Genomic DNA, 15,888 nt, shown 5'->3' with positions numbered 1-15,888 from the left:
CGAAGATCATCGATTGCATGCAACATAATCGCTCGGTGCATACAATATCGGTGAATGGAAAAAATTCATGCACGCTTAATCGCTTGTAATAACAGATGCATCAGTGATAGGGCTCTCACTATAACCGAAGGATACTACACAGTTTAATATAGGAAGTTCGAAGGGACAGACAAAAACGGTCGTTATAACGAGGCTCTCAATATCCCGTACTTGTTATAGCAGACTTCTACTGTACTTATCAATTAGTGTTTTGTAAACACAATTCAAAATAAAAGACAACATGTTTCCGTAATAAATCCGTAGATAACGTGGCCGAGAGCAGCAGTTAACTCGCTAGAAATAAAGGCTGAAATAAACAATTGCTTGATTTGAATGCTATGTATTGAAATTAAGTAGGAAACTGATACACCTCAAAATATGGTGCTGAGTGTGTAGCTATTTTTAAAGGTTAGTTCATTCAGTAAAACGTCCAACTTGTTGGCTGAATGGTCAATGTACTGGCCTTCGGTTCAGAGGATCCCAGGTTCGATTTCCGGCTGGGTCGGTGATTTTAACCATTATCGGTTGATTCCAATGGCCCGGGGGCTGTGTGTTTATGCTGTCCTCAACATCCCTGCAACTCACATACCACACGTAACACTATCCTCCACCACATTAACATGCAGTTACCTACACATGGCAGATGCCGGCCCACCCTCATCGGAGGGTCTGCCTTACAAGGGCTGCACTCGGCTAGAAATAGCCACATGAAATTATTATTATTATTATTATTATTATTATTATTATTATTATTATTATTATTATTCAGCAAAACCTCGTTGGGATGCTTCTGTAGAGGACAAGAAAGAGAAAGTGTTAAGTGAGAAAACTCACTATTGAATACACAAATAAAAACTCTCTAACAGTTATATGTACAGTAAACTGCAGATCGCTTTTCTTTCTTTCTCGATATGCGTGCATTTTACGTTGTGTATGTACAGGTATAGTGAAAGATATAGGATATTACCGTTTCTGTAATGATGAGAGTATTAAAAGACGAGAAAACAAATGCACAAACTTTTGTCACTGGAAGTTATTAAATAACAACAGTGTATTAAAACATGTGTAAAACACCAGACAACAAATATAAAAACACTTACACGGGGGCCCATAAAAGTATCAGTGCTTATTGCAGATCATACACTCTTTCTAAAACAGATGTCGCCGGGCTGAGTGGCTCAGACGGTTAAGGCGCTGGCCTTCTGACCCCAACGTGGCAGGTTCGATCCCGGCTCAGTCCGGTGGTATTTGAAGGTGCTAAAATACGTCAGCCTCGTGTCGGTAGATTTACTGGCACGTAAAAGAACTCCCGCGGGACTAAATTCCGGCACCTCGGTGTCTCCGAAGACCGAAAAAGTAGTTAGTGGGACGTAAAGCAAATAACATTATTAAAACAGATGTCAGCTGAAGACTCATATTTCGGACCAATGGGTTATTAAACATATTTTTGTGGCCATGAATTATTTAGAGATTAAACTCGGCCATGTGGCAAAGAATGACTGAGTGTCAACTTCCATGAGACAACACTTTGACTCGATTCAAAACTTGAAGATGCGAGTTTCAACATGCGTGCAACCGTTGAAAGATGTCGATGCATGTCCACTTACTGGATTTTAATTTTGTCTTCATTAATCAGCGATTACACGATTTTCTCAGTATCCTTACCACAAGACAAATATGCACCACGCTAGTCAACGTCACACGATACGTTCCTAATGTGTAGGTAGGCTGTTACTATTAGCTACCCTTCACTGTATCACTTAACACAGAATGCATTTCTAACTTCTGAATGGAATGCAAAATACAAGCACAAACAGGCTTACTGCGTTATACAGCAATGGCAATGAAAACCAGAAAGCAAAATTGAGCTTTCCTGAGGCTAACGGCTTGCTTCCCGAAGGTGTAATTTACCCTGTAAAGTTAAGGAATTCAAGATCATTTCCTATTTTCACACAACTTTTCCCAATCTGCTTCCTGTGACAAGGGCACAAATCTGTGTTGGAAATCACGGCCCTGTCAAAATGGATGACAAAGAACATTTTCAGGCTAGGAAAAATGCAATCATAATAACGGGTAATAGTGAAAATTTGTAATGTGATAAGAGACGTATTTTTATATAAATACAACGTGAATTGGGACTTCGAATTTACGAGGTGCTAAGCGAGAAATCGCTGTACTAAGGGACACACTAACGAGGTTTCACTGTATTTTCTCACGTCTGGTTAAATTCCGGAAAGGCTATTCCTATGTAAATTTATAGCAAAAAAGTTATCATTACCCTATTGGTGCTTGAATTAGGCTTTCATGATTCACATGAGGTTAAGTTAGGTGAGGCTATTGGAATAAGAAAACAAACATTTGCCACAGAAACCACTCGAGTGATACTACTCCAATATTTTCAGAATGAAATTGAACATATGCTTTCACACTGTCTTGAAATAAATAAAAAAATAAAAAAAACTAACGAGTAAACCATAGTATGAAAATATGTGAAAACGCAAGTGTTGAACAAACTGATTGTTGTGACATACTGATTTCAATGTGTGTGAGGTTTTTACTAGACTTTTACAAAAAATCGGATCTAATGACAATCCACTATAGCGAGTAAATTTTTTGCCATTATGAATTCTCGCTATAACAGACTTCTACTATATTTGAAGTAATGAAAAGGTAAGAAACAATTATTCATAACAGATAACTCAAAGGTAAGAAACAACAGTATTTGTAACCTAGTAAAGTGAAAAAGTTTAACAATTTAATAAACAATACATCAGCAGCATATTTTTACCTATCTAAAAACTTGTTCTCATTAATTAAAACATTCTTGTTGTTGCCAAGGTAATAATTTTCTCTGTTCAGTACAATAAACTCCACGAGAGAAAGGTTAGAGGAATGCAATAAAATATGTAGAAAGAAAGAAAGAAAGTCAGTCATACCAAATGGTTCTGTACTGAAATTATTAATAATAATAATAATAATAATAATAATAATAATAATAATAATAATAATAATAATAATAATAATAATGAGTTTAGTTCGCACTTTCTTAGTACTAATGGTCCATACCATTTATGAGAATAAGAGGTGTTGGACGACTCATGTTTTTGTTTAAAATGCACTACCTTGCATCACTTCAAAAAATTTTGCAGACTATTTAAAAACCTCCCTGGAACTATACTACTATTCCTGACCTGCAGCAATCTTGTAGATCTTAAACTAGACACCACTCCACATGGGGCCAAATGAGTTTTCTTACGCTGCTATATACCAAGCAGAAAAACACACAATGGGAGTTTTACTATAATGATGAATGCAAAGAAATATGATTTTAGTACAAGTACTAATATTCCTCTATTTTATTATAATGGAAGAATCCATTTTGTTTCTTAGCAGGAACATTCTCAAATCTGTACACAGGAAGATTACAGCATTACATTATTCTTAACAGTCAATTAATTCCATTTTACACTGTTTTACCTAACATGTATATCGTTTCCAGACGCTTTCATTTTCTGCTGATAGATGGTAGTGGCTTTTGCTGCAAAATGAAAATGTACACATAAGCAAATTTTAATCTCAATTAAATAAAAATAAAATAAAATAAAAATTAAACATGTATTTATCTTTAGCTTTATACAGATGGAATGGTAAACAAATAACAAAGAAAAATTGTCTGACACTTAACAGATGATTTCTACAGCAAATTTTTTGCTGATTACAGGGATAATTGTGAAAAATTTAATCATGTACAGTTTCCTCACAAACTAAACTCATTATTTGACCATATTTAACAATAATTGTAATTTAGACATGTGTGTTTATACAAATAAAACAAATATTCTCTGTTTCATATTAGTGTACATGAATTACAGCAGGAGAGTATGAAAAATATCACAGGAAATGGAACAAAGATAATTCAGCAGAATAGTTGAACAAGTCAGTGTCTTAACATTTGGTGGAATGTTATTATGGCGATCATTAGGGGGCGGATTTCTATGAGCCAAAAATGTATGAAATATGTATGCATTTATGACCTAAAAATACAAAAAATATGACCTATAAAATTCAAAATATGACTTAATGAATAGCATCTACTTTACATAGAAACACTTTTATTATGATTGCTACAGGCTGAAAATAATTTAGAGTCAAAAAAGTTTTAATATTTCAAAATCTTTAACCCAAAATCAACTAAAATTATGATTATTTCATGAACTCGTTAAGGTTACACTGCATACTCCTAGGCAAGGACGGACTCTGTGGAAGACATAAACACTACAGTTACTTTCACTGTTTAATAGTCAATCAGTTTTAAATTATACATAAAACATATGTTATTTGAATGAAACTTTCATACCTGATCTAGTCTCCATTATCAGAATTGTTGCACTTTGAAAACATGCATCTTAAGATTGTTGAATGAGGATCCCCTCCTGTTTTCGCCGATTAACGTCTTGTAGCGAGAAAAACTTATTTTGACATCACATGATGTAACGGGAGCGTACTTGAATAGAGTTAAATCACTTGGAGAAAATTCTTGGAAATCTGCGGATGAAGGGTTTCCACAAAGAACGTCACTTATTCCACGCAGGTACACAAGTCTGCTATTTTTTTACAGTACATTTTCTAATTTTCTACACACCCTAGATGCTACTGTTCCTTTTGCATGCTTTAATTCCTGTTCAATGCACTTCACAACATCACTCAGCTCTGCACCTGAAACTACCAGTTGCGTGATTGCTCCAGATAGAGAATTAAATTGGACTTTATGTAAGCCAGGTCCGCTTTTAATGTAGTGCTTGAAAAGAAATCTTGAGTGGTTTTTATGGAGGACGATTCTACAGGATCAAAAGACTTCATGATCTTCTCCACGACATCTAAGTTGTTGCAATAGTACACTGCGGCATCAAGCCAAGTCCCCGTTCGCGTTATAACTGGCTTGGGAGGTAGGGGTAGTGAAGGTAATTCTCCTTTAAATTTCTGAACGCGAAGTTGAGCTTTGACAAACACTTTCTTACAGTTCGATATTAATTTATCAACTTCAGGGTAACTACTTCTAACTTCTTCAGCTGCCCTATGCAAGGCCTGTGTAAGACTTGTCACATCTATCATGTTCGGGTATAGCATTTTAAGTCCCTTGGCTGCCTTCACCATATACGGAGCAGCATCAGTTACAAATAGAAAAATGTGCTCTCTCTTTGCCCCGTTTGGCCACAACAGATTCATTGAATTGTCGAAGAGAACTGCAATGGTGGAATGGTTTGTCTTCTCTAGCACTTCACATGTCAGGAGGAACGTATTTCCAGGCCTTCAGCGTGCCAACGATCACATTTACTACATATCTTCCATCCACATCTGTGGTCTCGTCAATTGAAACTCATATCTTACTGCCTCCCACGCCACGCCTTGTTATATCCAACATCTCTTCATAACGAAAGGTCAGATAGTCCTTCCTGAGAGCAGATTCGTTGGGAACGGGATGCTTTGTATATTTTTCAAGAAACTGTCTGAAGATTCGGCTGTTAAGTTTCTTCAAAAGAATATTAGACGAAACCATCATCTTGCAGAGATCTTGTGAAAATTGTGAACACTGTAAACTTGATGTCGGGGTTTCGAATAGCAGACGTTGCCTATTTTCGAGTGCAGAATATCTAGTTACACAATTCTTATGTTTTACAGTATTACAGTGGTTGCACAGAGAAGCACTTTTCGGCAGTAAATTTTACCTCACACAATTTACAGAATAATATCACTCCATCCGTATTGAATATGTTATCACCCAACTCGCGAACAAAACTTCGAAACTTCCCACAAATTGAGACTTTCGTTTTAGGCATATTGAAAGGAATTGAATGACTGAAGCTCCCTCATGACCAAGGTCAAGGTGGAAGAGGGAAGGGCGAAGGAGAGAGATAAGAACAATGACAAATAACTGCAGAATTACCTCTGCTTCCGTGTTAACAATAGCCCGGTTTCCAGGAATTGACCCAGCTAGCAAACAATAGTTCCTACCTGTTAGAAACATTCCATGCACTACTTTAGAATGATTCTGCAATAGTATATTCCAGTCTATCCTGAAAAATAATATCTAGAGTTATTCTGATTTCTATAAAACAAAATTCAAATGAAAATTACCAACATATGCTTTTATAATGATATTTTGTTCAAAATATGCCATAAAACTTAAGAAAGCCTAAATATGCATTTACATGTCCAATAAAACCTGTTTAATTTTGATTATCATGCTTGGAAACGTGTTGTAAATACAAGACCATAAGATATAATGTTAAGGGAAAAAATATGACTGTCATAGAAATCCTCCCCCTAGTGATCATACATTACATTTTGAACTTTCACCTTAGTTCAGCATACTATGGCATCATGAGGCCATATCAAAAATCCTAAACTCAATCCGTTATATTAATGGCAGTTTTAGAGTAAAAAACAATAAAATATGATACTATTTGTAAAAAATCTTCATATGATAGGAAAAATTGGTCATATTTGAAATCACCACAAAATATCCCATAGAAATCAGTTAACAAACCAAAGACAATTTCCCATAAGTTATTTTTTGCAGGCCTGTGTAATGGGAGAACTTTAGTAACATGTTTATGGTTAAGAGTTTTACTTACCTGGCTCTCTCTTAATGTGCGAGCCATATAATAAGTTCTGCCGGAAATCAGCTGCTTGCTGACTGACTGCTTTTGGGGCTTTCATAGCCTTTTCTAGGGGCACTACACCAAATTTTGTTGGTCCTCCAGTTTCTAATGGAATGTAATCCAAATTTGCTGGCTTTTTAAAATCTGTAACAAAACAAAATTGCATAGAATAAATAAATAAATAAATAAATAAATAAATAAATAAATAAATAAATAAATAAATAAATAAATAAATAAATAAATAAATAAATAAATAAATAAATAAATAAATAAATAAATAAATAAATAAATAAATAAATAAATAAATAAATAAATAAATAAATAAATAAATAAATAAATAAACAAACAAACAAACAAACAAACAAACAAACAAACAAACAAACAAACAAACAAACAAATAAATAAATAAATAAATAAATAAATAAATAAATTATCATTATGGACTGTTATGCCTTTCAGTGTTCAGTCTGTAAGCCTCTGAGAATTTACTAAATGTCGCCACAATCCTCGATTTGCAACTAGTGTTGTGGCCTCTTCACCTCTTATCTTTAAATCGTTAGAAACCGAGTCTAACCATCGTCATCTTGGTATCCCTCTACTTCTCTTACCCTCCATAGCAGAGCCCATTATTCTCCTAGGTAACCTATCCTCCTCCATTCGCCTCACATGACCCCACCACCAAGCCGGTTTATGCGTACAGCTTCATCCATTGAGTTCATTCCTAAATTAGCCTTTATCTCCTCATTCCGAGTACCCTCCTGCTATTTTTCCCATCTGTTTGTACCAGCAATCATTTTTGCTACTTTCATGTCTGTTACTTCTAACTTATGAATACGATATCCTGAGTCTACCCAGCTTTCGCTCCCGTAAAGCAAAGTTGGTCTGAAAACAGACCGATGTAAAGATAGTTTCGTCTGGGAGCTGACTTCCTTCTTACAGAATACTGCTGATCACAACTGCGAGCTCACTACATTAGCTTTAATACAGCTTGATTCAATCTCACTTACTATATTACAATCCTGGGAGAACACACAACCTAAATACTTGAAATTACCGACCTGTTCTAGCTTTGTATCACCAATCCAACATTCAATTTTGTTGAATTTCTTACCTACTGACATCAATTTAGTCTTCGAGAGGCTAATATTCATACCATACTCATTGCACCTATTTTCAAGTTCCAAGATATTAGACTGCAGGCTTTCGGCACAGTCTGCCATTAAGACCAAGTCGTCAGCATAGGCCAAACTGCTTACTACATTTCCACCTAACTGAATCCCTCCCTGCCATTGTATACCTTTCAGCAGATGATCCATGTAAACTACGAACAGCAAAGGTGAAAGATTACAGCCTTGTCTAACCCCTGTAAGTACCCTGAACCAAGAAATCATTCTACCATCAATTCTCAATGAAGCCCAATTGTCAACATAAATGCCTTTGATTGATTTTAATAATCTACCTTTAATTCCATAGTCCCCCAGTATAGTGGACATCTTTTCCCTCAGTACCCTTTCATATGCTTTCTCTAGATCTACGAAACACAAACACAACTGCCTATTCCTCTCGTAGCATTTTTCAATTACCTGGCGCATACTGAAAATCTGATCCTGACAGCCTCTCTGTGGTCTGAAACCACACTGGTTTTCATCCAACTTCCTCTCAACGACTGATCGCACCCTCCCTTCCAAGATGCCAGTGAATACTTTGCCTGGTATACTAATCAATGAGATACCTCGATAGTTGTTGCAATCCTTCCTGTTCCCTTGCTTATAGATAGGTGCAATTACTGCTTTTGTCCAATCTGAAGGTACCTTACCAACACTCCACGCTAATTTCACTACTCTATGAAGCCATTTCATCCCTGCCTTCCCACTATACTTCACCATTTCAGGTCTAATTTCATCTATTCCTGCTGCCTTATGACAATGGAGTTTATTTACCATCCTTTCCACTTCCTCAAGCATAATTTCACCAACATCATTTTCCTCCTCCCCATGAGCTTGGCTGTTCACAACACCACCAGGATGATTTCCTTTTACAATGAGAAGGTGTTCAAAATATTCCCTCCACCTCAGCAGTGATTCCCTGCGATCTATTATGAGTTCACCTGAATTACTCAAAACACTTTTAATTTCCTTTTTCCCTCCCTTCCTAAGATTCTTTATTACTGTCCAGAAAGGTTTCCCTGCTTCTTGACCTAGCCTCTCCAGGTTATTACCAAAATCTTCCCACGACTTCTTTTTGAATTCAACAACTATTTGTTTTGCTCTGTTTCTTTGATCTACGTACAAATCCCTGTCTGCCTCGGCCCTTGTTTGGAGCCATTTCTGATAAGCCTTCTTTTTACGTTTACACTTCATCATTCCACCAAGATGTTCGCCTTTTCCAATCTTTACACACAGCTGTTCCTAGGCATTCCCTTGCTGTTTCTACTACAGCATCCCTGTATGCCACCCATTCACTTTCTATATCCTGAACCTGCTTACTGTCTACTGTTCGAAACTTCTCACTAATCATATCCATGTATTTCTGTCTACCCTCGTCCTGGAGATTTTCTACCCTTATTCGTTTGCAGACAGATTTCACTTTCTCTACCCTAGGCCTAGAGATACTTAGTTCACTACAGATCAGATAGTGGTCTGTATCATCGAAAAATCCCCGGAAAACTCGTACATTCCTAACAGATTTCCTGAATTCGAAGTCTGTTAAGACAGAGTCTATTATGGATCTTGTGCCCCTAGCCCCCCATGTGTAGCAGTGAATAGCCTTATGCTTGAATAATGTATTCGTAACAGCTAAACCCATACTAGCACAGAAGTCCAGGAAATGCTTCCCATTCCCATTAGCTTCCATATCTTCCCCACATTTACAAATCACCCTTTCGTATCCTTCAGTTCTATTCCCAACTCTCGCATTGAAATCGCCCATTAGCACCACTCTATCCTTGCTGTTGACCCTGACAACGATGCCACTCAATGCTTCATAAAACTTGTCAACTTCATCCTCAACTGCACCCTCACATGGTGAACACACGGACACAATTCTTGTCCTGACAAATCTACCCACATCATTCGCTCATTTACGTGCCTAACAGAAACTATGTTGCGTGCAATGGTATTCCTGATAAAGAGCCCTACCCCAGACTCTGCCCTTCCCTTTCTAATACCCGTCAAGTACACTTGATAATCTCCTATCTCCCCTTACCCGAATATTACTTACTCCTAGCACATCCAGATGCATCCTCTTTGCTGACTCAGCCAGTTCTACCTTCTTTCTTCCATAAGCCCCATTAATATTGATAGCTCCCATCGAATTCCATTTCATTCGCCAAGTTGTTTGCAAGGATTCCCTCGCCTGTCAAATGGGAGTGGGACTCCATTACTCCCATAGGTCCGAGGCTTGCTTAAAATGTTCCGAGCTCGGTAAATTCATGAAGCAGGATGCTACCCTACTTGCACATAGTCCAAGTGAGGATCTCTCCTCTAACGGATTATGAACCACCGGTGAATTGTATAGTCCTAGCCGCCTGAGCACAAGGAGGGCCATGACTCAGAATATGTCCGAGACGCCCACTCCCATTCCATAGCAACTGGTATCCCGACTCTCAGGACCACTTACTAGGCCACTCAGCCGTTGCCCACAGTTCACGAACTAGGACATGACTACAGTAACCCACAAATAGGAGAAAGAGACGATCTTTAGGAGACAGTACATGCAAAACTGTAATGGGACTAGAAGAGCATTGGGGTAGTGTTCACAGTTTTCAAAAGTAAACATTTCCAACTCAACAAAAAATTCCAATCTCTATGTTTATTTTAGCATCAGATACTGTTAGAAAGTACAGTGTATTTTCAGTTTTTGTGCATTTGGTTATATGTGCACTTGTAATATTTTCTTACAAGTTGCTTTACGTTGCACCGACATAGATAGGTCTTATGCCAACAATGGGACAGGAAAGAGCTAGGAGTGGGAAGGAAGCGGCCATGGCCTTAATTAAGGTACAGCCCTAGCATTTGCCTGGTATGAAAATGGGAAACCGCGGAAAACCATCTTCAGCACTGCCGACAGTGGGCTTCGAACCCACTATCTACTGAATACTGGCTGCATTCGTAATTCATGTGCTTTTCAGGATAGAACATTTTACATGTACACACAGCACAAATACACAGCATCAAATGTACACATAACAGCTAAATGTTGATAACACAGATCGAGAACTGGTCGCATGGTTTGGGAAGTCATTCAGATCATAGAGCTACAATATAAAAGATCAAAAGAAGAAAATTATACAAGCACCAATGTCCAGAATACAAGTTTTGAAAACAATATTATAAAATCTTTAGTTCTTATGAGGCTACCATTAAGAGAAGACTTATAAAGAGTTAGAATGAATCAAGAAACAGCACAGCAAAGTCTCATTTAAACCACCAGCACCCTCAGAGAATCAGAGGTGAAGCGTTCAGTTCATGACCTTAAACCCACAGATTTGGCTTGAGCCAAGGTACATTCAATTTACAAAGTATACATTTATTATTCACCTATTCAATACCTACAGCAGAGATGCCAACTTTCAAGAAAGGTAATTCGTAATGCAGCCGTTAGGGCAGGGGGGGGGCGGTCGTAGATTTTTTTCCGTAATCTTACTAACTTACATATTATTTAATTTAAAGCTTGTGTTTGGTAAACGTACACTGGTGACATGTTTTTTTTTTTCATATCATGTGCATCCTCTGCACTAACAGAGCACTTAACTGTTCGGAGTTCATATTAGCACGAAATTCAGTCTTGTTCTTCTTCATCATGCGCATCCGAAACATCGCGGCTACACACACTACAAAACACGTCTGAATGAGATTTTGAGGAATGCACTAAAGAAGGCCATTCTTCCGAGTATACCTCCCTAAATTTTTCAATTATATTTACTACTAGCGTCACTAATCACGGTAACGTAATCACACGTAGTTTCCTGCACAAGAAATCGCTTCATTATTTCAAACCTTTCGCATTTCGTAACACACGATTAGCATACATCCTAGAAGAGCAATATATGTAAATTTGGCAACCAAAATCGCAATAAATACATCTTCAACAGTCACGCACACAGTATTCACAAGTAAACGGAGTTTGTCACCACTTTACCGCCAAAACAAAGACAAAAGAACTCGCATACTTGCATGGAAGTCTGATTATGTGACGAACAAAGACAACAACTCCGCAAGATATACCACTTCACAGGTGCCTATATTTCTGGAACTGGAAGCACACACTGCGTTCGGCGCGTAAAAACTCTAAATATTCTTAAACGAGGGACATGAAAGGGGTATAAATTATTACTGAGAAATCGGAAAATAATATTCTGAGAATTCAAGCCGCCTTGTGTATCCATTTGAACACTTCATAAACTTAGATTTAAAAATCAACAAAAAATCGTAATTTGTGGTGTGTGATTCGTAAAGGCGTAATTATGATGGGTAATTCGTAATTATTACGACTAAATCGTAATAGTTAGCATCTCTGCTACAGTACCACGTTTTGTGGTTACATAATCATAAAAGATTGAAAAGTTGTGGACATGTTTCGCCCTTCTTATTGGGCATCATCAGCACGTTAGCTAATCTTAAAACAAACAATTTTATTAAGAATGATTACACTATTGTTTATGAAAAATTGAGATGAGGTATGTTGTGATATTAAAAAAAAATTTTCTTTGAAACAGTAGTTAAGAAACTTGACATGGGAAGTATAAGCACATGTTAAAATTATTGTTGTATATTTTACAATATTGTCTAAAAAATTATTTGTAATGATAAGAAGTTTTTAAAATCGGCATGTATCTGGAACGTCTATGAATACCTTAAAAAAATGACGTAACTTCTTCGAATATACAACAGCAAACTCAAGAAGCCAGCATTCAACTGATAATTCTTCTTTATAACATCTTTTAGTGCACACTGGACTTTTAATGCTATACGGCGCACTGAACTTTATTCATAAATAAACAACATAACTTCCGCTCAGTGCTTCGTCAATTGGAAGAGTTATTATTTTTGATATATTGCTGCTCAATATCCCACATGGTATGTACTTTTAAAAAGACTGTACTTGTATTTACATTGTTTATTTTTTCTTCGATATTTACGCTTTAATTTACTTCAGGCTGATGATGACCTATTACTAGGTCGAAACTAGTCCCTATGTAATTTAAACTATTTACATTTTGTACTGAAAAGGTGGACCCAAAATAATATATTTATTTACTCTATTGAGCCAAGGTAGCCGATTTCTGAGCAGGAGGCACAATTCTTGAGATTCATATCATAATAATTATCATCACATTATATCTATGGTGGTGCAGTCAGCATTCACTTGACAAAATTTAACTTACCACACTTCACAAACTGTCCAAGAGTTGTCTCACAAAGATGACAGCATACCACAAAATGCAGAAAATGATACTCAGGCTGCCTGAATGATACCTTTTCAGAAGGTGTATAACTTAGTAACTAGGCCATAAGACTAAATAAAAAATCTGAACCACTTCTCATTGAAGAGCAGGCCTACTGAACAAGTAAGAAGAAAGTTGGTTGCGCAGTTCAGGTCATATAGCTGTAAGCTTGCACACGGCAAATGGATGGTAGGTTCAACCCACACTATTGGCAGTCCCGAAAATGGTTTTCAGTGATTTTGCACATTCGCAACAGGCAAATGTTGAGGCTGAACCTTAATTAAAGCCATGGCCGCTTCCTCCTCAATCCTAGCCCTTTCCCATCATTGTGTCACTGAAAACTTCCGATGTGTTAGTGCAACATTAAACCACGAGGGAAAAAAAAAATTAAGAACATGAAATCTTACAAAATATTTTAGTGATATAATAGACAATTTTGGCCAGATCAATCTCAGATGAGATATAGTACTTACAATGTACTCTGTATTTCAATTTTCGTTAGATCAAGTTTGTTACTTTTATTTGCCAATCTGTCTGTGTCAGTCTTGGATTTGAGAGTATGGAAATAGATGACCTATGAGTGATACTAACAATGCCATTTCTTCTGTAGCCACTCCCTGTGATGAATAACATGAAAGTGTCATTAATTCAACAATGATACAAAAGTTTGAGATCCACCTACTCACTACACATTGCGTTCTTAAAAATTAAGATTTACATCTTGTCATCTAAGTTAATGAGACATGTTTCACCCATTGTATGGGCATCATCAGCTGTAATCTCATGCCTAAAAGATAAACATCAGGATCCTGATTACTCTAGTCAAAGCGTTACATTAAGAAATATGTGTTATAAAAATGAGGAAAAATTGTTGTAAGCTCTCAAAATTTAAATTTACACAATTAAAACATGTTTAAAAGTATGTACGAAAAAAAATTAGTAATGGTGCAACCTTATATTGAAATACTTTATAAACATTTTTAAAATAGCCAACTGTCCTTGTTTACGTAAACGATAAGAAAGTCTATGGCTAAAATTATGGCCTTGAGGTACAAAATCAAAATGAATGGAATCTGGTTAAAGGCAACCCAATTTGAAGTCGTAGAATGGTTCCAATGATCCTTAAGTAGCTTAATCATTTAGAAAAGACATTAAATATTTTTGTAGAAAGTTTCTAGTAGGTCTATTATCATCGAGTATACAGCTGTGTGATTGATGGAGTTATTACTGTTATTAGACCTGTATTTGTGAGGTGAGTCCACAATCCTCTTATTTTTGTTGAAAAAATGATAAAAGGTTCATGGCTGAGTGGTGCCGTGTGTGTCTTTACTAGCTGATACGACTGTTTCTTCGTTGTGCTAATAGTCAAATGGGAACGCTCATGCTTGATGTTGGCTATAGCTTGAATGTTGAGAACGACTATTGATGGATGTGTGGTGAAGAATATGTAATGAGAGGAGGGTAGAAAGAATTGACTTTTAAAGATTTAAAGAAAATACAGCTATATTTGGCAGGAAACATTGTGTGTACATTTACTTACACTCTCGATTTTTGTGGTATGAATTAGTTGCCTTTGCAGCGTCAGAACAAGTGACACTTGCATTTCTTGTATTGTATCTGCGTGGAATTCAGTGAGGGGGTTGTGGTGCGGGAGAGGGGATGGGTGGAGCATTAAGCTTATACGCTGTTGGCTGTGGAAGGTTAGTAGGGGCGAACACAGAGAGAGTTACCTTTAATGAAATGGCAGGAACTTTTGTGGATGTTATTTTAAGATTTTTAAGAATTTCATTTTGATTTAAATTTAGTGATTGTAACAAGCTGGGCACAATCTAATATAAAGGATTTTTTACTTCAATTAAGTCACTGAGATTAAGGTTTTCGTTATAGTACTGATCGAAATAAATATAAATGCTTTCTAATTCATTCGTAAATTTTCTGAATGAGAGAAACCTGTTGAATAACAACCAACATGGATTCCTCCCTGGGAAATCCTGTACTACACTTTTAACAACAGTAACTGATGAGTGGCAACATTCCCTGGACCAGTCTAATATATCCCAAGTGGATTGCGTAACTCTCGACTGGCTTTTGATCAGGTACCTCATCAACGACTGTTGTTAAAACTTAACAAGTATGGCATTCAAGGCAAACTGTTGGCATGGTTTTGATCATTCCTGGTAGGTCGGACGCAGAGCGTTGTGTTCAGTGGGGCCAGGTCAGAACAAACCTTAGTCACCTTGGGCGTGATTCAAGGTAGTGTGATAGGACCGCTTCTGTACACGATATTTACGCTGGATCTGCCAGGTTGTGTATCGTCTTCTATGGCACAGTATGCTGATGACACCATCATTTACAGAGCCATATGCAATGAGAACTATGTAAATAAGCTACAGTGAGATCTGGATAATGTGGCTCTGTGGTGCCAAATAAATAGAATGACTATAAATGTACAGAAATGTAAATACATACGCTTAACGAGAGCAAGATCACAGTTACAACACCAAATTTCACTATGTGGTAAAAACTTGATGCCCTGCACCTCAATTAAATTGCTCGGCATTCACATTTGCAGCAATTAAAAATGGAACATGGAACAAGCATGTAGAAGAAATACGGTGCAAAGCATACAGAGTCCTGGGATTCATTCACAGATCACTACTGGGAGCCAGGAAGAAAGCAGTTCAGACAGCCTATTTGTCATTAGTACGGCCAATACTGTTGTACGGGCTTCCTTCTGGCACC

At 36.9% G+C, this 15,888-nt stretch overlaps 1 protein-coding gene across 5 annotated transcripts in view; it reads right to left on the bottom strand.

The window, feature by feature from the left end:
• Window positions 1-3,360: 3,360 nt before the first annotated feature.
• Window positions 3,361-15,888, bottom strand: part of LOC136870931 (serine-rich adhesin for platelets) — an 89,655-nt gene continuing 77,127 nt past the window's right edge. For all 5 annotated transcript variants that reach the window (XM_067144945.2, XM_067144949.2, XM_067144946.2 and 2 more), the window contains exons 6-7: window positions 6,675-6,845; window positions 3,361-3,577 (exon numbers count right to left, since the gene is read on the bottom strand). In XM_067144945.2, the coding sequence (XP_067001046.2) occupies window positions 3,513-3,577; window positions 6,675-6,845 (236 nt within the window). In that variant the 3' untranslated portion in view covers window positions 3,361-3,512. The remainder of the gene's footprint in view (window positions 3,578-6,674; window positions 6,846-15,888) is intronic.

Source organism: Anabrus simplex, chromosome 1 (assembly GCF_040414725.1).
Source record: "Anabrus simplex isolate iqAnaSimp1 chromosome 1, ASM4041472v1, whole genome shotgun sequence".
In the NCBI taxonomy this organism is placed as follows: domain Eukaryota; kingdom Metazoa; phylum Arthropoda; class Insecta; order Orthoptera; family Tettigoniidae; genus Anabrus; species Anabrus simplex.
Note: the sequence above shows the minus strand (reverse complement) of the source record. Positions and strands in the feature narration are given on the sequence as shown.